The 27,236-nt window shown below is 48.3% G+C and overlaps 1 protein-coding gene across 3 annotated transcripts in view; it reads right to left on the minus strand.

Moving 5' to 3' along the window:
* LOC146861858 (uncharacterized) overlaps window positions 1-27,236 on the minus strand; it is a 93,655-nt gene that overhangs the window by 28,062 nt on the left and 38,357 nt on the right. For 2 of the 3 annotated variants that reach the window (XM_085641037.1, XM_085641035.1), the window contains exons 4-6: window positions 10,876-10,986; window positions 5,741-5,857; window positions 135-248 (exon numbers count right to left, since the gene is read on the minus strand). In XM_085641037.1, coding sequence (XP_085497163.1) covers window positions 135-248; window positions 5,741-5,857; window positions 10,876-10,986 — 342 coding nt within the window. The remainder of the gene's footprint in view (window positions 1-134; window positions 249-5,740; window positions 5,858-10,875; window positions 10,987-27,236) is intronic. The other variant, XM_085641036.1, reaches the window with a different exon arrangement.

The raw sequence follows: 27,236 nt of genomic DNA on the forward strand, positions 1-27,236 counted from the left end.
TAGTTAGGCATATCTTTAGAGTACAGGCACATTGCATGTTATACAGAACTCAGACATACCCAGTTGGGTGGAGTTATAGAAAGGTAGATATTATATCCCTTTGAATCTAAGAAGGGTAAACCCTTTTTCCTCACTTGTTAGATTCATGGTAGATTCTGTCCTCTCTCGGTCATGATGATCCATAGCATAGGTTTCTTCTTTTTCTTCTTTTATGCAGAATGGAGCAACAGATGGTATGACTGCCGGACCTGTTATGGACATACAACATCTGTTTATAACAATAAGTGAAATTCAAACATGTTCAGTTTACAGGCTTTTAATAGAAATGGGGGCATGACAATACACTGCACGTTTGTTGGGTGATTAACAGAATGGGGAAATATTAAGGAAAAATTATCATTTTTGGGGCTGACAGTATTTTAGTTAATTGACCACATACTCATGTATACGTGAAGAAAAAAGAATATTCTTTTTATCTTTGAATTAATCTGAAAAAAATAAAAGAAAATAGTCCGCGACTCAGAAGTCTGGCTACACTCAATATTTAAATGGCCTTATTTTAGCCACCTGCATGTAGTCCGGAGGGTTTATGTCAGCTTTGAGCTCCTGGATTCCTTTACCTCATACAAAACAGTACTGGTGTTTCATAGCGCACGCCACACTGTTTAATTTCCATATGTAGGGTTTTTTCAACATCCCTGTGATGTCAGCAAAACCCTTGCATTACTCTGTCCACTAGCACCGACACTGGTGCTTGTACACCTCCAGTAAAAGATGGTGAAGATATCAGCCCCCCTTTCCTCTACTTGCATTGGTCATTCTCTTAACAATCGTGATACATTTTATACGCAGCCACGCATGTGAGCACTGTCCCCTGCCTGAGTGAAAAGGAAAGAAATCCATAAGTTTGATGGCATTCACAGTTTGCAGCTTTAAAACATACAAATGTACCCCTGTAAATGGAAGTACATTTCCAGGGTGGGCAAGGAAAGGATACTGTTCAAACTGTCATGGGGATGTATGGGAAGGGGCCTTCCAAGATGACACTGTGTGGTATCTTCATGTTTTGCCATGCATTCTACACTTGCATGGAACATCGTTGTTGCATCGACACCATCGATGTGTGTACCGCAAAACCTTCCAACTACTACTCTGCTGTTACCTTCTACTTAAGTCTTGTCTGTTTTTTTCCACACAACTTATTTGGTGTTTACCTGCAGGACCTCCTTTTCTACACAAAGACATGCCTGGTGTATAGTAAATTCTGAATTACACATTTTGTGCATGTTTAAAACAGGCACAGAAAATGTGTGTAAATCTTGCCCCAACAGCATTTCCTAAACAGCTTTCAGTCAAAAATCCACACTCGTTTAACTTTTATCAAACTGGAGCAATGACTAACTCTATACACTACGGTACAACATGCCAATTAGGGCAAATGAATTTCGTGACTAGGCAACTGCAGTACGTTCTGCCTTATTATGGATTTTGCGCACTTGCCTTAATATAAAAAATAAAACAAGGGTGTCATATGCTGAGCAGTGACAGGCCCAATGCAATGCTTTTTCTTAATTGTTATTGAAAATGTTTCAAGCATATACAACAGCATGTATTAAATTTACATGAGCAATCAAACCCTGCAGCCCCAGACAATTCAGTCAACATGGCTTGCTAATATCATTGAGTGGCTCGCCTAGCAGCAGTAGACTGCAATTCCAATCCACAAACATCATCTTTGCCAGCTCATTGCAAAGGTCTCTGTCAATAGTAATTCAGGGAGGTCATTCACTGAGGGGATCTGTGATTTTGGTGGGTATGTATCCACAGATTACTAAATCATCTGCAAATTTGCCTTCCCTCTGGCTAAGCGTCATGTGTTGCTCATCAGCGAGTGCCCAGTCCACTAAATCTTTTTCCAAGCCTTAACATCTGGGGCTCGAGATGCTACCTAAGTCAACGAAGGGCTATCAAGAATCTAGCCAGCACCATTCCTAGATGTACCTTTCAAGCTTTTATTTTAAGATGTTTTCGTGTTGGCACTATATCCATCAAGCACATTTTTATAGACCTTTCCAGCCCCAGCCCTACAACGTGTGACGAGAGTCGACTACCTCCTCCCAGAAACTCACAATTGTCAGACACACCCACGTCATGTGCTGCCATCCTTATTAATAAAAGTTAACCGTTCACTTGCTGGTAGCTTTACTCAGATGTTAAATTGGTACTAATGAGGTGAAATTATTGCCTAGAAAGTATTACATTGCGTGCTTGTGTGGGTTTGTTAAAATCCCAAAAACATAGAAGTAGCAAAGACGAAGTGAATGCCAATTGACACCAGTGCATCAACTCGTAAGACTATAACTTTGTTTTTTTAACTTTTATTTGTAAATTTTCACCACAAACTGAGCAGTCATATACAGAATACTTCGAGACAATATCCATTGACTTATTTACGCTACACAAAGTTGAGCCTCAAACACATAGCACCGCTGGATACACTTTAAAAATGTTCATGGCTTAACAGAAGTCACAGCGTCATACAGAGTTAGATAGGCACAAGCACCCACATTTACATACTATCGTAGCCATCAGTCTCGGCAGTCTGATCACTTTCTGTTCCTGTTGAGTTCAACAATTCTCTACTTAGGTCTCTCCAGGTTGCTATATCCTCATCCAACCTTTCATCCCTACGGCAGGTCATGTGTAGTTCCTCGGCCAGGGACCACTACCCTACGTCTCTCAACCAATTTACAAGAGAACGAGCCCGCTCACCCATCCAGCAAATGGCAACCCTCTGTTTAGCTAATACCAATGATAGCTGCAATAGCTTATTAGCCATTTTCTTCTTCTTGGGGCGTGGCGCCAGCCCTAGGAGGCACTGCTCAAGCTTAGCCTCCAATGCAATTCCCACACTTGCACGGAGCCGTGCTACTACCTCAATCCAATACTGATGCACTTCCGGGCATTCCCACGCCAAATGCATGAACCCAGCATGGGCTTCATGACATCTAGGACAGCCATGCGGACGGGTGGCATCAATACGATAGAGCCTCGCTGGGGTCATGTACACCCGCTGCAAGAAGTTATAGTGCAGCAACTTCAGCCGGGCATTACACAAAACCTTACGTGTTAGTATACATACTCTTACCCACTCCCTCTCCAGTAACGGTGTCCGCAAATCTTCATTCCAAGCATCCAATGCCCTAAGTGCCAAAAACCACGAGTCCGCCCTCAAGGCTTTATACAATAAAGACACCAAACTACGCCCTCCTCCACACGTTAACAAAATATCTAAGGTCTCGGTGGTCTTGGGCATTCCCGGGTGTGTGGGCCATGTCATCTTGGCCAATTCCATTAGACCAGCATATTGTAGGTATAGCCCCAGTCCCAAGCCGAACCCCTCAAATGCCTGCTCAAATGTAAGATAGGTGTCATTTATATATAGATCAGCCAGCACCCTGCAGCCACCCTCAGCCCATGCCTGGAAAGACATGTTTTCCGCCATCCTGCGCACAGGGACCAACTGCCAACCTGACAACTCCGGGTGGAAGGGAGCCCGCCCCAGTTCTCATTCCACAACTTTTTGCCATATATAGGCCGTTTGTCTAACAATATATGGCAACTCTGCGCTCACCCCCGCTCCCTCCATCAAGAGCGTAGGGAGATCCTCTGACTGTACTCGCCCGGCTAATAAACGCTTTTCTCAGTGATCGCCCTCATCCAACCACTGCACCGCATACTGGAGGTGCGCCGCATAATAATAAAGGTCAAATCTGGGTACTCCAAGGCCACCGTCCTCATACCATTTCTGAAGCACCTGCAGCGCAATCCTGCAACGTTTTCCTGCCCAAAGCAGGGACACCAGTTGTCGAAACACTTTCACAGGAATCGGGCACAGTGCATTTTGCAAAGCGTATAGACATTTAGGCAGCATCACCATCTTGGCTACTGCCGGTCTTCCCATTAAGGACAGCGGCAGCGTATTCCAGAACTCTACGGAGTGTCTCAGTGACTTCACCACCTTGTTCATGTTGAGCTGTAGCAGCCTGGCGTCTTCATGAGCCACCTGCACCCCCAGATATCTAAAGTGATCCATTTCCCATCTCAATCCCAGACTGGGCAGCTCCTCCACCTCACAATCACGCAGTACTGCCAGGGAGAACACCAAGGATTTGCGTCTGTTTATGCGCAGTCCTGAATAAGTCACAAACCTATCTAACAGTTTCAGCAAGCGTGGGATAGCTTCACGCGGAGACGTAACATAAAACAGCACATCATCCGCATATAGTGAGATAAGATGCCTACTCTGCCCAATTTGTATGCCCCAGGGGCCCAGTTCCAGTCTTGCCCATACTGCCATAGGCTCAATAGCCAGAGCAAACAGCAGTGGCGACAGTGGGCACCCCTGCCGCAAGCCCCGCCCCAACAACCACTGCGCCGATCTGGTTTGACCCATTTGCACACATACCGCTGGGATTGAGAATAATATTTTAACCCATCTGCGAAAACGCGGTCCAATCCCCAACTTCCCAAGTATTTCTAGCAGGTACCCCCAATCCACCCTGTCAAGCACCTATTCCAGGTCGATGGACACCAGTGCCATCTCCCCAGGGCCTCCCTGCGTCTCAAGCAACACATGCGGCAGCCTCCTTATATTCATCGACGTACTACAGCTTGGAATGAAAACGCACTGGTCCTCATGAATTAGTTGGGACATATGTGGACCCAACCGCTTGGCCAGCACTTTACATTAAATTTTTACATCCGAGTTAATCATCGTCAAAAGTCGGTATGCCGCCGGGTCCTGGACATCGCCTCCCAGCTTTGGTATCAGACAGATTTCACCCTCACGCGTCGTAGGGGGCAATAGCCCAAGGACTCATTAAAAGTTTGCAACAGAGGCTGGGTCAGCATTGCCGAATATGCTTGATAATAATCAATGGGTAACCCATCCCCTCCAGGGGCTGTAGCCCTCGATATGTCAGCTATTGCCTCCCTGAGCTCCTCCTCAGTAAGCTGCGCATCCAGTTCCGTCCTGACCTCATCAGATATCTGCCTCAACTGTAGACCCTCTAAAAAGGAGATATAATGGTCCGCACTCACCAACGAGACCGCCCTATACACTGTCTGCAGGTGTTGCCGGAACACCTCCAGCATAGCCACACGAGTATAAACCAGCTCGCCCGACTGCGCCCAAAGACTGGTAACCAGGAGGGGGGGCTGCTCCCTTTGCAATATCCAAGCCAATAACCGACCAGATTTATCACCCTCAGCATGCAGCCTTTGGCGATATTTCGTGAGGGTATACTTATCCAGCCAATCCCGAATATCTGCCGCCTGTTCCTGCAATGCACGCTCCCATTCCTGGGAATCATCTCGCCCTGGCGACCCTGACTGAAGATCAGATAGCATTTTCTCTTTGTCCTGCAACTCAGATTGTAATTGACTCCGGACGCCATATCTCAACCCCATCGCCGCCCCTCTAACCACAGCCTTCATCGCATCCAACTTGTGAGCTCTAGTGCTGGCAGTGCCCCAATTAAGGGATACATACCCCGTTAACGCGCTCGAGATTGCCTCCCTCCCAACCGGGTCCTCCGGAATGTCAACAGGGAGCCTCCATCTACGAGGGCCCTGCTCTCCCGCTGCCCATTGCACCGCGTAAGACTATAACTTAATAAGATGTTAACTACATACCAACTTCAATGGTTCAACAACTCAAAAAGCATTCCTAAGGTACCTGAGCTGGGGTATGTTATGCCTTCTTCTTCTTCTGTATGGTGTCCATCTGAGAGATCCACAGATGATACATCTTCGTTCTTCAAACAAAATTCAGTGCCGACAAACTGAACACCTGCTGAGAGACATACATTTCAGAATAAATTGATTTGTTTTAACGTTATGCAAAATAAAAAAAATGCAATTTCAAACCAATAATACTGTTCAATAAAGATAACAATTTGAAGACCTCTATTGTTTAATCAGTTTACATATGTTGCCACTGACAGGAGGCACGACCGAACCCTTTGGGAGATTTCTTATTAATTTCCATTTCTTGCAGAGAAATCCAGAACATTTAACAACAGATATGGTTTATCCGGCCCATCTGGACAGTGTACTTGTTGGCTTACTCTAAAACAGACAATACTATGATGGCCCCAGTGAATACCTTAGTCTACGTGGGTCCAGGTTTGATGCTTTTATATAGGCACAATGGCTCTTACTAGAACTAGCACAAATTATCAACATACACAAACCTCCCAACAGAAAACTCTTGACAGAAAATCATTCACGCACCCCAGCATAGCTCTGGTGCCATTTATTTAGCCAATCACATGTCTCACAAGAGCAAGTTTCAATAATGTCAAACACACACAAAAATTCAAGGGAAGACATTTGACACAACATCTTACAGACACCCGCACAACAGTGCACTAATGAGCAATATTTCTGTACTAGTCCAGAAGGTTCATAGGAAATTGGTTAAAGCCTCCAACCTTATCCCTAGACACCAAAATCATACATCTACAGCTCAATGGCTAAGACAAAACCTAGCAGAGAAAAACGGAGAACCTGTAACCTACCATTATCATCACAAGTTGAACTAGACTCCAGTCTCCCATGTAAATCTGGCAACCATGTTAGAGGTCACTAAATGGTAAAATGATCTGCAAGGCCATACCAATGTCAAATATGTGCTACAAAAATGACAACTTACACAAAGTATCAGAAATCGTTTTCACTTTTTCAGGATAGTGCTTTTCTCTTAATGAACTTCGCCCACTGTGTGAGGGAGTGTGTACTTTAATGAATAGGTGAATGTTCACTTCCTAAGTGTACTGTGTAGTAAATGCATGGTATAGTCCTATTACCTGTAAGTATCTTTATTCAAGTAGGTACAGCGCGGCTGCCACCACACCAGGAGCAACAGATGTTCACAACTTGGTCTTGGCCTTCATCCCTCCATTCAACAAACTATCCACACTGAACACTCAAGTATCATCATGTTCCACTAAGACAACAAATACAAAGAAAGACACACACACAAAGCTCTAAACCATACATGGTGCAAAATGACCAACAGGGACAAACACACAGGCACTTCTCCTTACTTATTATGCTCAATTTTATCACACATCTTCACATCTCCCCACACAGGAAAAACTAGCATTGCAAAAATGCTACACACTCATACAAAACACACCCACGTAGGACTCATGCAGGGTAAAACGGCTTAATTTCACTCCTCAATTCTGCTCCATCTCGTCACACACAGGGTCCCAAAGAAAACCAATGGGGAATAACTAGCTCTAGGTGTGAAACACTAGGCACAGCGAGGACAAAGTCAACCATCAGAAATAGTCCAACCATCAAATGGATTCAAGTCCCTACTATACACACATCAAAGAACAGGGAACGCAAGCAGTGCAGTTAAGTGCCACATACAAGAAGACCGTGCCCACCGGAGAAATCACCTTCCATTCAAAGAAAGACTGCACAACAACAGGCATCCTGCACAGTGGAGCACAGCACACACATAAAAGAACGGGCATACCCCTTAGCAGAGTACGCACTCTCCAAGCACATAACAGTACACACTCGAAATGCACATGTAAACCAGCAGTGGGTGCCGCCCCGATGAACCAGTCACACATATATGAAAGACGTTTTCATATTTCTATTTCAATTCAAGCATCATCAAGTGCCCTTAACCACTCCTTTGCCAAAATAATTAACATTAAAGGTATGCAACACATAATAGCCACACACATGCACCCCAACAAACTAAATAACTGTGCTAACTTCAATTTAATGTAATAAGCCAACAGAACACAGTAGAATGCATTCAATACGCACTACTTCAAAGTAGATTGAACTAGCATCCATAAGTATGTGAGCAACATTTTACCCCCACATAAACACCATAGTAAAGGTAACACCCAAATAACCACAGATCAATATTTACTTGTAACAATGCCCATAGCCAAGAAACAGCTTGGGATTGACGTACATGTTCGAAAAGTCACTGAAAAAGATACAATACCTTATAACAACACAGGATCAGGGCACATATATCAATCACATGGACAGATGCATAGTAACTGTTCAATACAATATCCACATGAGCTGTTAACACCGCACTGAGTCCCAAGAGAATAATAAGTACATAAACTGCAGACCTTAGCAATGAAAAGAGGGGAACAGCATGGAAAGGATGGGAGCGTCAGCACTCAATGTGAAATGGGCAACAATTAAGCCGTGCAGCACAGTACTTCCAGAACGCAAGAGCCGGCAGCAACCTGATATTTCTAGAAGGGACAACTGAACCACATGTACACACAACTCCATCCTCAGCTGAACTGTCTGTGTGTGAGTCTGCAAAGAAACAGCACTAAGTGAGGCTTGGTATGTAGCAACAAATGCACTGTGGAAAGTCCTTAACAATGTTTCAGCAAACACACAAGCATCCTCACTTCCATACTGGCACTGCTCTCCATCAGAGCCTGAGCAGAAAATGCAACTGTGGAAGGGAGGCAAAAGTATGTGCTACACATAAGACTAGTCCATGTCCATGCCCCAAATTACATTACACATCACTGAATCCCCTGTGTGAGAGTGTGTATATGGCTCCTGTGCACCTCAAAGACAAAACATGCAAGAAATGAGGATTTACTTAAAAAAAAAATTGAAATTGTGCAACACAAGTCACCCTCTGTCCCACAGATAGTACATGATATAATACATTATATAGCTTGTATTGGAAATAAATACAACTTCCACATTTGTTTCTGGAAACAGAGCTCTTTAGAGGCCAAACTACTCAACACAAAGTGCACCTTAAAGGCAGATATGTATATTAGGAAGACAGCAGCTAACAGCATCCACTTTCTCTTCACAGACATGGCAGATATAATTAGAGGCATCCAGAAAACAAGTTCTAAAAAACCTAGTCCAGCCCCCCCCCCCCCCCCCCCCCCCCAATGTGAAGGGATGTGGCCTGCAAGCAACCTGAACAATAGAAGAAAGCTGAGAGAATACTTTTACATATCAAAATTCAACTCTGTTGGGTTAGGTCTTGATAGCAGAGAGGAATGGGAACGCCTCACGTGACCATGATGGGGAACACTGGGGCTTTCCCTTCAGTCAGGTAGCGATATAAAGGATGCATTGTACAAACCCACTAGATTATGAGTGACATTTATAGCTACGTATTAAGATGTAACGTCTGTAGGGTATTTGACCTTTCATTATGAGATTAAAAGGACTTAGTGCTGTATTGACCGGAGTGCATTTTTATGTTTCACAGGAGTAATTATAACATATTGGAGCGATTTACATACCTTTGGCCCCATGTTTTGATAAATTAAGGAAGTTCTCCTTCGAAATATATTCATGTTGAGAGTATACAAATAGCTATTTGGTTTCTGTTTTAATAAGAATTGTTACTTTTTGTATGTTTGATGACTGTGCATTTGTCCCGTAATACATCACAGGGGGGGTCTTATACATCCCAGTACAGGATTTTCGCTATCCAATGACGTCACCGGTATGAAGATGCCGCGACACAAGGCAGGCACCACTGTGATCAAAGTTGACTGACTCGGTTTTTGGGCTACATTGTCGCTTTACGCCAGTGACGGCAGGTCCAAATAGGGTGGCAAGCTTAACAATGCGAGATTTTCGCATCTTACAAGGACGAGAGTACACCAGGCGACAGTCTAGAGCGCATTTTGATTTTATGGTTTGTACCACGTATATAGTTCTCCCAAAGGGTCTCTATATTCTTTAGTATTAATGCAGTCTTTGCATTTTTTTAATTGAGCACAGGGGCAGAGTACTCTTAACTTTGCCTCCGCACTCCAAGCATAGAGACCATTAGTCTGCACCACCTTAATTGCCGCCTTCTCTGTAATCGAACAAGGGTCCGAGTGTTTACAACTTTGCTTCGCACCCTAGTGAACTTGGAGGCTGTTAACTTGTACTATTTTGGTGGAGAACAGGTGAGTGCGGAGTGCCCAATTTTGACTGAGAATCCTATTAAATATATAGAGTTGCCGATATCTTGGCTTTAGAACGAACCTGTGTTCAAACATAATGTTGATCTAGGATAGAGTCGCCAGTACCTGATTTTAAGGTTTGTGGTTCCTAATTTGAATCTCCCTATGAACAAAAGGGCTAGGTCAAATAGGAGGGCTGATTCCCTATGTTTAAAATGGGATCAGTACAGAGTGCGGTGCATAGCCACTACATGTACAGTTTCCAATTATAAACATGGGTGTACCTACTGTAGGAATATTTATTTATGCTGTTATAGAGAAGTATTCTTCACAATATGGCCAATAAAATTTAGTTTGATCTTTCTTCATTATCCCAATACAGGGTTTACATAGATTCTTGTTTGGAAACAACAGATATACCTGGCCGACCAGCCATATTTCCAGGATCTACACCATTTAGGAGAAGGCCGTCTTGTCCTTCTTTTTGGTAAGGCCATTTTTGTATTAGATACCTATTGGACAGGACCCTTAGGGTGGCCAAAAGATCGAATGAGGTGGAGTAGATAACCTCTTGATATATTTGTGATGGAAACAATTCCAAGTCCTGACAGTTATGAAGGTGATTTGTAATTACGAACACTTCATGTCAGGTTTGTACCCCGTGACGATGAGATCTGTCTTATAAGTGAGCCAATAAACATCTTTGATAATCAATAAGCATTTGTTTCTCTTTCTCTTTAATAAAGTCTGATGATGAAAAATAAGTGCCGCTCACCAAAAATGAGTTTTGTGCTCACCATCTGTACATTTATGGAATAAAACTTTATTAAGGGCATCGCTTTCACCTCTAGCAAACCATTATAACTTTCTCACTCACCTGGGGAATGGCTGGTACTGTGTCTTCTCTCCATATCCTGATGCTCCATGGGATCCACGTTTTCCTGATCGTTTGGTCTCATTGAAAAGACAGCAGTAGCAAGAAAAGGGCCTGTTATGAAAAGAGACATGTTAATCCAGGCCTACAGTTTTGGTATATACCATCATAATTTCCATTGCACAGAACAGCATAGACATTTTGAAATCCGAGATCTATGGCCACAGGAGATGAAGGGTTTTAAGGATACGTTCTCCAAATAACACACTTAGACCACCACATCTCGTCTTGTCCTGACTCTCCACTCTGTCACAGACAAACAGAAGAGGGACACATGAGGACACTAAAGGGGGCAGGTGAGATTCAGTGAAGGCATACAGAATACTTAATTCCAGATAAACAGACATTTTCAGTTTTGATCTGGCTTAATCGAAACACGTGAGAGACTTTACTTTATACATTCTTTAGAGGGCTGAGACACTGGTTATAATACAAAGCATTTAGTATCAAATGATAATATTAGGAGATCATAACTTGTAAGATCACGGATAGCTACGAGTGAACCCAGAAATTAAAACTGTTGGAATATTGCAATTTTTCCTTCTTCAAGTAAAGAGTTTATGAATAGGTGTTTTGTTTTATACTTCTTTTTTTGTTATAGAATTTCCTATTGATTTGAAAAGATTAAACAATTAAATATTTATAGTGACATCCCCAACATTTTGAATAGAGTATAGGTATACAATATGATATCCATTTCAACTTTGTTTGTTTATCTGTTGGAAAAAACTTCATTGAAATATTGCATCCATGGACCCTACGTTTCAATATGTATTCCTACATCACCTGTTATTGTATTCCTCTTTCTCAGTTTTGAGCATGTAATCTATACCTTTCAACCACGCTGCGATTAGGGGCGCTGCCCCTGAGCATCAGTATCTTGATATGTCCTGATTAGCCAGCATCATTCCTCTAGCAATAAAAATGACAGTGAGTACCTTGGTCTCACCAGCACATCCAGGATCCAAAGTACTGCAACTCTGAAGCCTGGAGTAAAGGGGCGCCCTGCTACTTTTCTAAGTGTAGTGTGAATGTACACCCAGTATATAACAATAACCGGATATGACCAAACTGTATATAGGTAAGCACTTACCATTGTTTTGCATCTGAGGCAGTTTGCATCAGGACTACAATTCATTTTCCACAGCCTTTTAAAGAAGTAATAAGTCCTGTGGAAGTATTTAAATTGTATAAGTCGTACTCTCAATGAGATAGCCGGGTATATTGTAGCCATTTGGGCCACTGACCATTCTTACTCCTCTATTTAACCCAAGTCAGCCTCCCACCTTCTGCTACTGGATCAGGTGTGTTTAACGCAGGTGGCCAATATATATCTTTTCTGCACAACTGTCCCAATGTAATTTTGGGCTCCAGTGGGTTGAATTTTGGAAGGAGTGTCAGCTCTATTATGTACTTTTTCAATGCATGCCATAATTGTAAATGTAATAAACCATGGCCCTGATTACGATGTCGGGCAGACCGCCACCTCCAGGCCGTCGGGGTGGAGGTCCGCACGACAGACTAGCCATTCGTTTGACCGCCGCATTACAATGCACGCGGTCAGACTGCAGCAGTCGGGGGGAAAGACCGCCGAATGGCACACCCAATCCCAACAGGGCGGCAGTCGGAATCGTACTCCCAACAAGAGGCAGTGCGAGGCAGGCCCCGCCGCCAGGATTATGATGTCCCTTTCCGACAGCTTTTTCATGGCCATCCGACCGCCATGAAAAACGGTCCAGAAGGGACTTTGGGGACCTCAAACTTGACCCGTCCCTCGTGGGCTGCTGCAAAGTGGCCCAGGGGGCACATGTAGGGAGCCCCACACATCCATGCACCGTGTGCCATGCCCCACATGGCACACACTGCATGGATGTGCACAAAGTGCTCATTTACACTGCAGCTTGTGCTGCGGCCCTTTCCTGGGCCACAGCACAAGTCGCAGTGTAAATGAGCACCCTCCGACTGCCACCACGACAGTCATATCGTAATTTGGCGGTCAAACCGCTGACTGCTTGTCGGGTGGTCTCCTGACTGCCCAACTTGTGGACAGTGGTCCGAACGCCTGATATTGCAATCAGGTCCCATGTTTTGCAGGTTTGTATTTTGTATTCTTGAGTGAGTTTATCGTGAGATTTCATGTGTTCAAAGTTGCATTTGTCCTCCAATTTCGAAATGCCAATAAGATCCCATGATTTAAAATCATTCAATTTGGCAACCTGGTCAACCAGATCCCATGCCACAGTGGAGTCTCCTGTGTGATCCACCCCTTCCAGCATATCCACGCAAGTGCCCTGTTCCTTCCTTGTACTGATAAAGAGGTAACTTCAGTGAGTGCGTCGACTAGGCGCTCCATAGAGTATGTTCAGCTCTCAGGGGTGTGCTAATAGGTGAGCCTCCAGTCTAACCACCTCATCATTTCCGTAACCAAATAGCCAATTGTTGATTGGAATTACCTAGGCTGCCCAATAGCTGTACATCAGCAATCCCCAATCTACCATTGTGTGGCAGCTGTTTTCTCTCAGAGAAGGATGTCCTTGGAACTGCCCACCTCCTTCGTTCCACAAATAAGCAGTCTAGAAGGACTGAAGTCTCGAACAGAAACTAGTAGGAATTACGTATGGGTAATTTCATAAAACATATCAAGGTTGGGGTAAGGAAATCATCTCATTAAGTTAAGTGAAACCTTCCTCAAGTTTTAAACAATGGGGTGCAGTAATAATGGGGTGATACTTAGCTCGGAGTGAATGTTCGCATCCCTTGAGACATATACACCCAAGTATTTAAACTTTACTGTCTCCCACAGCAGATTAACAGCTTGTGGAGTTCACTCATGAGAACTAGTCAGTGGAGTGTCAATGGACTTATCCCAGCTCAATTCAAGTTCGGAGGCCTCTCCTGAAGCTTGCAAGAGATTCCAAGAATCTCAAACTGCAATAAAATCTGGAAGATAAATTGGGGAAGAATAAGTCCACTCACTGGATATATAACAGCATATCATCGGCATATAGTGAGACTCTGACCTCATGTCCCTGCAGCCAATGAAATCTTCATATTTGAGCATCCCTGCAAAGCAATTCAGCCAGGGTTTCCATCACTAGGGCTAACAGCCTGGGGGGAGATAACTGACACAACTGCAATGTGCCCCTTTCCCTTTCCATTGTAGAAGTGAAAACTCCGTTAACACAGACCTGAGCCCATGGTGACACATATAGGTTTGTCACAAGGCTCAGAAAGAGGGGTCCAAAGTCCATCCTCTCCAGTATCGGGAGCATAAAGGGTTTTTTTTTTCAAAGTCAATCGAAATCAGGAGGCTGCTCCTTCCCTTCACATTCCTCTCCTGTGTCACAGCCATATGCAATTGCCTAAGACAATGGCACATGCTATGACCAAGCAGAAAACCATTGTGGTCGCAGTGGACCAGTGTTGCTATGTCCACCTGGCCGCCATCTCCCAACCAGGCCAACTATGCAACTGAGAGATTTTCCATCTCACTTTCTGTAGGGCACAGCCTCTTTCTTTTAAGGGACCCCACCATATTGCAGTCAGTCCGAAGATGTTGACTGTAAAGTCACAGGAGCGGAAGCCAAGTACAGCCCCTCCGCCATCCTGGCTAACTAGCCAAGCTGTCTTTTTATTTCATATTTCTAATGGTTGTTTGCACTGTGGATTTGAACTGGGTATTACGTTATTTGCAACAAAATAAGGTAAACCTTCCCGGTTTTGTTCATGACTATCACCAGTGATTTGAATGATTTGTAGGAGTCTATTACACTTTTACCCCTCTAGTTCTCATTGTATTATTCACTCTGAGCTCAATTTGCAGTATATATCTGACATGGTGAAGCTGGCCCCTCTCTTACTTTGGGTCTGCATCTGGGTCAATACTGAGACGACCCTACACAGGGACATTATTTTAGACTGTATTACATTGCATTGCAATTCCCTGGTTAGCGTAAGCTCATAAGAGTCTTTCTGGTTTGAGCCTATGAGGGTTTTTGATGCACCTTGAAAAATCAGACAAGTTATTAGTGAAGCTTTGTTTTTTAGAGTATTGTAAATCACTGAAATATGTAAAAGCTCTATTAAAGATTATCTTGTGTTTTTTGTACCCATGGAGCCAGTAGTGTATTTAAACACTGCTGTTTCACGCTGGGAGAGATCCCTACTATTTCGTGTAAGGGCAGGTACTGGGTGGCGGTTAATGAGCTTTTCAACATTTAACGGTCCTTGGGGTGTCAACCTCAGCATGTCCTCGTAAGATCTTTCAGACCAGACTTCGAGCCATTTTATGGGTTTTTTTGCAAATTTTACAAACGTTATGCACAATCAATTATGAAGCCAATTGTAAGACCATTGAGGCTCAAGAAACGCAGGAATGCTTTGATTTATCTTCAGTTTTTAAACCACTATAGTTTGTTGTGGCGTGTGCTCGTTCCTGAAAGCGGCGGCAAGATGCGGGAAGTCAATGGAGGGTTAGCTCGATATCCATTCTTATTGTCTGTAAAGCGGGCCACTGAACCGCGTCTTTTATTATTATTCTATGTACACAATTGTAAATGTATTGTTTCAATTAAAGAGCTGATTTGTTTATGAAATTCCTATTTATCTTGTGTATTGATTCTTTATGTACCTTTTATGGCCACAAATGAGCTGAATAAAGTAAATTAACTGACTGACTGAATGATAACTCAAGTGCCATCCTCTACTGGCCCTCTAAAGTGGAACACTTCTGGAAGGCAATCCATCAAGAAGGCAAATATTTGCATGTTTATATTAACTTGCATTTCACATCCATGTGGAACGTGGTTCGGCCCATGCACAATGTTTCCTGTACTATCCGCGAAAATTCACATTGCACAAAATTTCTGAATTTTTTGAAATTACACTAGTGTGAAATTCAACACACTTCTGTTCCAGCGAGGACTGATTCAAGCATCTGGTGCGAGACCGGTTTGAGCAGATAATGTCTCAAGGGAGATGGTTTCTCCTCGATCCTCGAACCAGTTCCTTTACAGATATAGTGGATCACCTTGAGGGATGTTTGAGAGGTACATTATGTAAACTGGTTCAATCAAACGATTTATGAATAAGGAAGCTGAGGCTGACAACAATATGAAAGAAACTACTATAAACAGCCCTGTTGTATTTAATCCTCCAATTAAAGGAAGATGGACCAAGCCTAATCTCTTTCTTAAAATGCTAAACTTGTAATATGTCTTGTTGCTGTATGGGTGTTCTGCTTATTAACCAAGTCCATGGTCACCCTTGTCTGTTTTCTGGATCTGTCCTCAACACAAGTTTAACAGTCAATAGAGTTTCACATAGCACTAGTTCATGTATACATTTATTTACACCTACAGATAGGTCTACCTACAAGGTGTGTGCGTCTTTGAAAAGATTGCTAGAAGAAAAAGTGCATAATGTGTGCTGTTGGGACTTGTGTTGAACGCTCTGGCCCACAAAGGTAGGCAGCGGTGACTTTTAGCATGGTTGCAAGTCCTTCCCCTTCACACTCCCAAACAGCCCTAAGTCTGGGGTCAGCAAATATAGCACACTGCTGCCTGCCATGTAGTCAATGCTGACAGAGCTTGTCGCTCTATTGCTGCTCTCTGCTCTCTGTTCCACAATGCTCTTACCAACAGTAGTCGTATGCGGCATAGAAAAACATCCATCCAAGCAGTGGTAGAAATGGAAAAAATGACTCCAGAAGCTCACACTTTTTTCTTGAGACGAGATGTAGGGAGGGTGTAAAAAGCAGATGAGTCAGTAGGGCAGAGTCAATGACAGTCCCCTTATGACCTGCTAGATCTACAAGCACAGCTTCCAAAGACATGGCTACGGATACGTTGCTATAGTAAAGCTGTTTTGGCTTACTTTAATGGTCACAAACAAACCACATTTTAAGACTGTTTGAGTGGTTAATGCACCTGCTGCAGAGATCTATGGGTATCCATCAAGTCAAAGGTCAAAGCAATGTTAATGCTTTTTCTGCAGAGATCTGTATGTAATCAGCTGGTCATAGGTTTGAACCATCATAAAAGAGTTTGGAGAATTAACTCCCCTGCTGCAGAGCACTGCCTGTAATCTGAAAATCACTGACCATAACCTAGCAAAGTAGCTCACTCAGTTGGTACGTTTATTGCAGGGGTCCAGAAGTAAACTGAAGGTCACAGGATCGAATCCTGATAAAATAGCTCCGTGGGTTTTACCCCTGCTACAAAAAGCTGCAGGAAAACTTGTAAGGATTGAGTTTGATTCCGTGCAGGCACTGATTCAATCTTTCATTCTTCTAAGGTTGAGTAAATGGGCACAGTGGAGATGGGTGGTAATTAGCATCTGCAATTAAGGGATAAAAAACAATGGTTTTTTGCTGTGCGCTACAGACCGTATCATTATTAATGTGTTCACACCCTTAGGCTACCACGCTTACTCACAAACAGTACTATCTCATTTATCTCTTGACCGACTTGGCATGGCATACTGGACATCTGTTTTCCTGGAGAGGATGTTGTGTTTGAGGGCCAGGTGAAGCGGTTTCCCGCTGTACTTCTCTTAACTTCAAAAACTTGCTCAAAGCTAGAATACAGTTTGGTTAAAAGGAATACCTTAAGTGAGGCATTTGGGGCAAACAAACTGCCAATTACCTAGTCCCACATTCCCAGGAGTTGTTTATGCACAGCACACATTAAAAGTACACACCTGACTGCACCATGACACATTTGACACTATTTGCAGGCGACAGAACCCCTTTTTCTAGCATAAGAATAACTGCTAGAGGCGCTAACCAAGATGGCCGCACTGAGGTGAGGCTCCTGGATGCTTGACCCCTCGCATCCGCCCTACATCCGCCATGGCCGTCCTAGGTCCGATCTAGTGACCATCGAGTGCTGCGGAACTGCTGCCCTGCCTCCGGTGTGAATTCCAGCCTGTTCTGTGCCGTTGGAGCCGAGATAGGCGGCCCGTGAACAGCGCCGGTGAACGGGACGCACTCGGCCGGTTCCTCGGCCGGCAGTGCAATCTACGGGCGCCCGCGGCGCACCATGAGGGGCGAAGGCCGCGAGACTGCCAGCGGCTGGCCGGGGGTCGGAGGAGCCTCCGGAGTGGAACCCGAGCTTGTGCCAGACCTCAAGTGAGCTGGGGGGGGGCGGTGGATGGTGAGCACCCCCGGAGCTGCTAAGGGGTGGAGGCCCACGACAGGTGGCGGCAGGGCCCTGTCCGGCGGGCGGATCGGCCCGAGCTGTGCGGGCCTGACTGAAGGACCGGGTCCGGTTTTGCCGTCGCTGGCGTCCGCTCCCTCCCTACGCTGCCAACCCTGGGCCAACACCGACTGAGGGGGACGGCTCCTCCTGGCCCCCCATCAACCTGTCCTGGGTGCCTGCCTGGGGGACTCGGACCCTGAAGATAGTCACCACACACAGAGCTGTGACGTCTCCCTGGCGCCCGCGACGCCGGCTTCTGGGAGAAGCTGTGCCGGACCTTTCTGCCTTGCACCGTTGCCTGGGAGCCATTGCCGGCGGGGAGGCCCCCCCATATCGCACCTTGTCTCTCTTGCCCGGCGCTGTGCCTGGACTGGCGGGGGCGCCCCCCGACCCTGGCGGCCGCGGAGTTCCCTACTGAGTGGGTCGAGCCTGTGAACTGGAGCGAGGGACGGCGCTTCCGCGGCCCGTGTGCTGGGTGTTGAAAGGTGACCATCACGGGTGTGGAATACAGCGCGAGGCCTACGACGAGGTGAGGGCGGCTCGGCCCGGATCCGGCTTGTGGGGGTGCGTGCCGGATGGACTCTGGGCTCTCCCTCGCTGGGGACAGGACGCACCTTCACCCTTCCCTTCTTCCCGATTTCTCCGTCCCTAGCTCGGCACGGGGAGCTAATTCGCTTGGCGGGCGGGAGCCGCCTGCCGGTCCACTGCGCACGCCCTCGTGCCCGGCGCGTGCTCCCTGGGCCCACCATGGGCAAAGAAAGAGGCCCCAGACCGCCGGCGGCGTCCCACCAGACGAGGATTGACCAGTTCGCCAGCTCTGACCCACCGGGTGCGGGCGGAGGGGAGGCGCCAGCCCCGAACAAGGACTTGGCCACCATCCTCCAGGCCATTGACGCCTCCCGCACATCCTTGGAGGGGATGGTTGGGGAAGTGAAGGTGGACGTTACGCTCCTGAGGCAGGACCTCCGCAACGCCACGGCCCGCATTACGGAAACGGAATCCCGGATCTCCACGGCGGAGGACGACATTCGCCAGCTACAGGACCAGGTCCGGGAGCTCACAACCCACTCCAAAGAACTGCACAGACGGGCAGAAGATGCCGCAAACCGCGCCCGCCGCAACAACCTCCGCCTGGTGGGCTTTCCGGAGGGGGTCGAGTCTGGCCGAGCCGACGACTTCCTAGAAGCCTGGTTTAAGTCTTGGATGCTGGCGGCCGGTCTGTCAACTTGGTTCGTGGTGGAGAGGGCGCACCGGTCGCTCGCGGCCAAACCTCCTGTGGGAGCCCCCACCGCGCTCCTTTATTCTTAGGATCCTCAACTTTAGGGACAGAGACGCTATCCTGCGGGAGGCGCGGGTGAGCGGCCCTTTGACTTTTAACAACCACACCATTATGATTTTCCCAGACTACACCCGGGAGGTCCAGGAACAACGCCGCTCCTATACGGAGGTAAAGCAAAAGCTGCGCTCCCTGGGCCTCCAATACCAGCTCCAATTCCCGGCCCGCCTGCGCGTCGTTTCCCAGGGCAAGACACTGTTCTTCGACACTCCCAGGGCAGCTTGGACCTGGCTCACCGAGGAGAGACCTCTGCGCCAACCCGGAGGGGTGCCGCCCACTACTGTGCCCCGGGGCCACGACGCAGCTGGGTCCCAACGACCACGGCGCAGGAAGTGCACGCACTCCCGGCAGCGCCGAGGCGCGGCGGTGGCCCGGACCCGGTCTGCGAGCATCTCTGGAAAAACAGTGAGAGACTCCTCTGCCTCGTCTGGAACATCATCTCATGCGGCTGGGGGGTCCCGGCGCTGCCTGTCACCTCGGCCGGGCGGGTCTCTAACCCCCCTCAACGTGCAAATTGACCTGTCAGACCTCTCCCACAGCCCTGCTATATGACTTCATGTTTGTTTCCCACATCCACAGGGGGAGGCGACGATCCTGCCCGATGGCGGGGGTGGGGGGCTCTACAGTCTCTCACGCTTTCCCGTAGTAACCTAGGACGAATCACTGGAATCCGTGCTTCAGGAGGGTCCACCACGCTCTTTACACCTGAGCGCTCAAGCTTGGGGTCCTGTAATTGTTGGTTCAGTTAGGGCGACAGATGCTTCCGTTCTTGAAGTGTAGGGTGGGGGGTGGGGGGTTGGGGTTGGGGTTGGGTTTTCGTTGGTTGCTCCTCCTTGGGGGATTGTTTTGTTTGGTTTGGGTTTGTTCTCCATTGAGCCTCTTATGCAGCACCACGCCTCGCGTGTCACCACACTATCCCATGCAGCCACTCACACGCGCTCCGCCGCCGCTCGCTTTCCTGCGCCGTCCGCTGGCCTCCCCTAGCGTGGGACCCGTAGTCCCGACGTCCCCTGGCCGCTTCCTTCCCGGCGCGCTCCGTTCCCATCGCTATCATGGATGACATAGCTTCCAAGGCCCAGGTGCGCATCCTGTCCTGGAACGTGAACGGCTTATTGGACAGGCTCAAGCGCACCGCCGTCCTTAAATATGCCCAGCGCGCGGAGGCAGATGTGCTCATGCTTCAGGAAACCCACCTGCTTGGCGAGAAATGTCCCTTTCTGGCACGCTATGGGTATGACCGGGTGTGGCACTCCGGGTTCTCGCGCGGATCGCGGGGGGTTGCCGTCCTGCTGCGCCGCTCCCTTTCTTTTGTGTTTACCCGGGTGATCCACGACCCCCTTGGCATGTGGATTGCCGTTTGCGGCACGCTTGAGGGTCGGCCGCTCAGTCTCATATCACTCTACGCGCCGCCTTCGGGGCTGTCTCAGGCTTTATCTCAGGCCGCATCTTTGCTGGCAACTCTCCCGCCGGGCATTGTTGTTCTTGGGGGGCATTTCAATGCCGTCTCGGCCCCGCAACTCGACTCCTCGGGTCCGGTATCGGCACCCCGCGCCGCGCGGGCGAAGCAGCTGGCGGGCTGGGCGGAGGCTCAGGGCTTGTGCGATGCATGGCGGACCTGGCACCCGCACGCACGGCAGTACACTCACACTTCGGCCGCCCACCACACCCATGCATGCATTGATGCGATCTTTGTCCCCCCCGCCGATTGTGTGGGCATCCAAGACATCCGCATCCTCCCCAGGGGGATATCTGATCACTCTCCGGTCCTCCTGGGTCTGGGCCCCCCGCCCCGTGTGGCCCGCCAGATGTCACGCTTTAACGCCTGGTTCCTCCAGGATAAGACGCTCCGTGGGGAGGTGGGGTCCGCATTGGCGCATTATTTCGGTGACAACGACGGGTCGGTTTCCTCGGCGGGCACCCTTTGGGAGGCCTGTAAGGCCACCATTAGGGGGTCTGCAAAAACACATGTGGTATGGCATCGTCAGAAGCAACTCCAGCGGCTCACTGCCTGTGAGGCCCGCGCGCTGCGACTGGAGCAAACTCTCTCTGAGTCCGGTGATCCGGCCGGGACCCGGCAACTGCGACTTCTGCGTGAGGAGATTCGGCAACGGTCGCTTGATGCAGCTAAGCTCCTCTGGCAATCCTCGCTGGCGAGGGTATACGGGTGGGGCGATAAGAATGGTGCGCTGCTGCATCGGCTGGCTACTTAACACAGGGCATCGCGCATCATCCCGGCGGTAGCCGACTCTGACGATGTGCTCCAATCTTCCTCCGTGGCAATAGCGGAAGCTTTCGCTCAGTATTATTCGCAGCTCTATCGGGCCCGGGCGTCTGACCTTTCCCTGGCTTCTCTGCTCGCCACTAGTAACCTGCGGCTTCCCCAACTGTGGTCGGACGACTGGGAGAGTCTGGAGGTGCCCATTACTCCTGAGGAGATTGGGGATGCGATAGGGCGCACGTCCGCGGGGAAGACCCCGGGACCGGACGGCTTCCCCCAGGAGTTTTATGCCACCTATAAGGAGCACCTGGTCCCGCGGTTGGGTGCCCTCTATGCTGAAGCGGTCACCAAAGGCTCCTTCCCTCCGGAAGCCGACATAGCCACGATTGTGGTTCTGCCCAAGTCTACGCCGCCTCCTTGTGATAGGTCGGCCTACCGGCCGATCTCTCTTATTAACACTGATATCAAGCTTTACGCAGCGGTCCTGGCCCAGAGGCTTCGGCCCTTTTTGTCGTCCTTGGTGCATCCGGACCAATGCGGCTTTATGCCGGATCGGGGCACTCGCCACTGCCTTCGTCGCCTTCATGTGGCCTTGGCTCACCGCCATCGCATATCTCCATATCTCACCCTCCTGCTTGCCGATTTCGAGAAAGCTTTCGACTCGGTTGGGTGGCCCTACTTGTTTGAGGTCCTGACCCACATGGGTTTCGGCCCCAAGTTTGTTGGAATGGTACGGGTCCTTTACGCGCACCCCCGCACCAGAGTGTTGGTTAATGGGGCACTGTCGAGACCGTTTCGGATCGGCCGGGGAACGCGGCAGCGGTGTCCGCTATCACCCCTCCTCTTTGCGCTTGCAATGGAGCCCCTTGCTGCCCTGATCCGAACGGATCCTCTCCTTCGGGGCTGGGAATGGCCGGGCCTCGAGCCGGACAGAATAGCCCTCTACGCGGATGACGTCCTGTTGTACCTTAGCGATCCGGCGCGCTCGGGACCGCGCGCACTCCATATCTTGGGCCGCTTTGGCCGCGCGTCTGGCCTCTACTTAAACCCGCGAAAATCGGTCCGTGTGCCTCTGCACCCCTCCCGGGAGTGTTTTGACTGGCAGGACACTATTCCCCTCCGCCGGTTGTCCTTCAAATACCTGGGCATCTGGGTCTCTCTTCTCCCGGAATTGAGCTGGGCTCTTAATGTGACCCCCCTGGTCAAGAAAGCCAAGGTAGATCTGGTGCGATGGCAATCACTCCCGCTCAATCCGCTGGGGAGGGTGGCGCTATACAAAATGATGACTCTCCCCCGGTTCCTTTATGTATTGCAAAATACCCCCGTGTCCTTCCCACGGCCTTGGTTTCGCGAGCTGGATGGGTTGGCGACCAGATTCCTCTGGGGTGGTGGGAGACCGCGGTTGGCCCTGTCGGTATGTCGCCTGCCCACCTTTGATGGAGGGCTAGGCATGACCAATCTTTACCTCTACTACCTGGCCACCCGCCTCCTGGTCGTCCACGACTGGTTTGGGGGGGGGATGGTCTGACCCGGCCTACAGGGTGGAATTAAAGGACCTGGGTTTCTCCCGTATGCAGGACCGCCTCTGTGGCGCCCCCATCCCCGCCTCCTGCCCCGACATCACCAAAGCGATCTTCCTGGCTTGGCGAGCGGCGCTCCGCCACACCCGGTGGACCGGGAGGCTGACTCACGCCACCCCCTCTGGCATGGGACATGGCTGCGGGATGTGTCGGAACTGGAGGGCTTTAAATCTTGGGACCTTCTCGGCATCTCCCAGCTGGGAGATGTCTGGCGGGTGGGGGACGCATGTGCTCATTCTCGGAACTGCAGGCGCGCTTCTCCCTCCACTCATCTCAATTTTATAGATACCTCCAACTGCGACACGCCATACGCACCTACACCCCACTGGACATTAGGCTGGCGGACCACAGCCCCCCGGAGGCTCAGGTCCTGCTGGGCAACCTGGGGAGGGGGGGTATATCCAGATTACATCGTTCTCTTATCAACAATACCCCCATGCCCCGGGAAGGCCTGAAGGAACGATGGGAGGTGTGGGTGGGTCCCCTGGACGAGGTCGACTGGCGGGATGCCCTTATGGCCCCCAGGCTGGTGCCGGCCTCCGCCAAACTGAGGCTTATTCAAATTTATTACCTTCACACTGCCTATCTCACACCGGCTCCTCTGCACAGTGCGGGCCTCTCCGTTGATGCAGCTTGCCCCCGCTGCGGTTTTGAGCCGGCCGACTTCATCCACATGGTGTGGTCTTGTCCGGACTTGGGGGGGTACTGGAGGGGCATAGAAGCCGACCTCACGGAGGTCTTGGGGTGGGTGGTGCCACATAACCCTAGACACACCCTACTGGGTATCACTGACGGCCTAGATGGCACGCGCGCAGAGAAGCTATTCCTTATGACAGCGTTAATGGTGGCGAAACGAGGCATTGCAGCGGCCTGGAAGCACCCACAGCCGCCTAGCTTGGCCAAATGGAGTACTGGAGTGGACTGGTGTGCGGCACAGGAACGGACTCTCTACCAGGCAAAAGGATGTCTTAAGAAGTACCGTAGGGTCTGGGGGAAATGGCTGGGCAATGTATTGTGATCATGCTGTTTGGGGGGGGAGGGGGCGGGGGGAGGGTTTCGGGGGGGGGGGGGGGGCGGGGGGGTGGTGTGGTCCAGTGCTGTGCGATTGTAAGCTGGTGGTTCGACAGGCTCAATGTTTTTCTGTTTTGTCCCTTAAAACAATAAAAACATGTTTATAAAAAAAAAAGAATAACTGCTAGAAACAGAATGTGGACGATTTCCACTCTACCTTAAAGGCCGTGCAACTACTGATTATGCGTGACCACAAACTGGAGGCACAGGCGCGAAGACTGACGAACTATGCATTTCAAAACCATCAATATTGGAATTAGGTTGTTTGTAATGAAATTATGTGGTTTGAACTGGAATTGTTAGTTGTGGAATTCTGTGGTGTGTAGTGTAGTTTAATTCCGTAGTATGGTGGACAGATAGGGGTGAGAGCTGTATAAAATAGATAGAAAGTAAGACTGAGAGGGTTTGTGTGTGAAGTGGTGAATGAACTTTGGATAGAGTAGTTGGCCAAGCACGCCATTCCTGGTGACCAACCGCTCTCGGTCTTCTCCTAGAAACAAATAGTCTCCATCCATTCGTCCACTTAACTGTAGTCTGCACTTCAGTGCATAATTTATCAATGCAAAATGAACCGTGACTAATAGTCCTAAATCCTGGGAGTAGGCCATTCAACTGAATTGTATGTCCGGAATTTGCACGCTCCCTGCATGACCCGAGACCACTAGTTTTCAAAAGTAAAACCAGTTTTATAGCACTTACAGACAGATAAACCCAGCACTACAGCTTGCCACCTTGTTGCAAATCCCACACGCGCACTGTGACTCAGTGGCGTAACGAAAGTTTAAGGGCCCCCCATGCAATGTACACAGAGGGGCCCCTGAGTACTGTGCTGAGGGGCCCTCTGCAGCCTGCGTTACACCCTGCTGTGACTAAGAGTCTGTACTTGTTGCACCGGTGTGCTGCAAGAAAGGTGAGGTATAGGTACACTTGTTTTTGCTAATAAATGATGCATGAAACTGGGTTTGTGTTAGTCACTATGTGTAAGGCAAGTGCCTTATATGTGGTACATAAAGCCATCTGTGAAATGAATGTGCTCAAGTTTGTAGCATGCCATAAGTTACTTTCTTACAACCTATAGTTTGCATTCACAGCAGCCAGTCAGATGTATTGTTGCAACATCAGCCCTTTCCCCTCTGAAGCTATACAAACATCAGAACATAGCAGCTAATCAAGAAAGTGCTTTACATTTCCCAGAAAACTGATTTACCTGCCCTCTGTTCCAGCCTGATAACTGTATCATTCCCTGCTCATGTACCATTCTCAGGACGTTAAAATGCAGAAGTGATGTCATGTGCAAGAACAAATAGTGGACGACGGCCACGGTGAGAAATATATAGCCATCTTAGTTTCTAGTGATATTTAATGTCATTTTTTGCTAACAAATTGTGTCTATTGGATTTAACCACTAGGATTTGAATGATCCGCCCCTCAGCTGTCTGACAGCTCAAAAATAAATGTTCTAAATACCACATGCCACAAGTGGACCCATATGGCAACAGGATGACAAGAGTTTTCTTGTGAGACGAGAGGAATGCCAATGCCAACCTGGTTATATTTTATTGGAAAAGTAGGCCAGACAGGTCTTGCCAAGTTAAACACACAAAGAGCACAGAGAGGTCTGAGATGGCAATTTACGGGCGGGTAAGTGTTGTATGTGCCATGGTGACATGCACAGGCATATTTTGCTTAGGGGCAAAAAAACACATTTATTGTTTGAAACGCCAAGGCTGTAAATACTGGCCATCCAGAGAAAACAGTGAATTAAGCGCTTACTGAGTGTAATCCCGCAGTTAGAGACATTTATCCCTGTGAGGGTAACATTCAGAGTATCATTACAAGGGATAACTTAGGCACTTATTTACAGCGCTATGAAATAGCAAGGCTGCAGGCGCTTCATGGCAGGGTGGGGAGAGAAGGGCCTGCTTGGTGAACGTGGAAATATTGAGCTGTGAGACGCACACAGAATGGGCCTGAGGACAGTAACCATGGAAAGGAAATCCATCATCAGAGAATGTTGAAATGTTGAGCTCTGAGACTTGTGCATTATAATGAGCTTGGGGAATTTAACCAAGGAAAGGAAGTCCATAGTCAGGGAATGTTGAAACGTTAAGCTCCGAGGCTAACATAGCATGGGCTTGGGGACATTAACCATGGAAAATAAGTCCGTCATCAGAGAATGTTGAAATGTTGAGCTGTGACGCTCATAAAGCAGTTACTAGCAAGTTCAACCTGGGCTGAGGAAAGGTAGGCCTGCACTAGAGAATATTGAAATGTTGAGCTCTGTTCCTCACACTGTGAGACCTGGCAGTGGCATAACACAGGCCCACGCAGCTCCAGCGCTCCAGGGGCCCCCTCAGCACAGTACTCAGTACTCTGGCCAGAGAGCTCTCAATTGAGCCCGGACCTTGCAGGGGGGGTCCCTCAAGTTTCATTACGTCAGTGAGACCTTGGGTACTTATAACAGAATTCCAAGCAAAGGACCACAGGTGAATGTTGAAAGTTCAAGCAGTGTGTGTCTTACTGTATATAGACTTGGAACTTCAAACCTATGTGGGCGGAGAAGGGCCTCCAGTGAGCATTGAAATGCAAGACCGTGAGCCCAAAACACACATAGGGGCGATTACGATGTCGGTCGGAAAGGCTCCGAACGGCATTCAGTTCATCCGAATCCGTGATGGAAGCCTTGTTTCCGACCGTCTCAGAAACATTTCCGATCGACCGATTATGATGGACGCAAGCTGTTCGGACTGTCCAACTCTGTTATGACTCGCGTCCGAACAGCATTCGGAGACACTGAGTCGGTCGGAGCTGACTCGTACGTCTTTACAGGCCGTGTTTCGGACCCAGTGATTACGATGTCTTATTCGGACAGCCTTTCCAAATATGGTCTGTACGACACA

The sequence above is a fragment of the Triturus cristatus genome, chromosome 2_2 (assembly GCF_964204655.1).
Source record: "Triturus cristatus chromosome 2_2, aTriCri1.1, whole genome shotgun sequence".
NCBI classification, from domain to species: domain Eukaryota; kingdom Metazoa; phylum Chordata; class Amphibia; order Caudata; family Salamandridae; genus Triturus; species Triturus cristatus.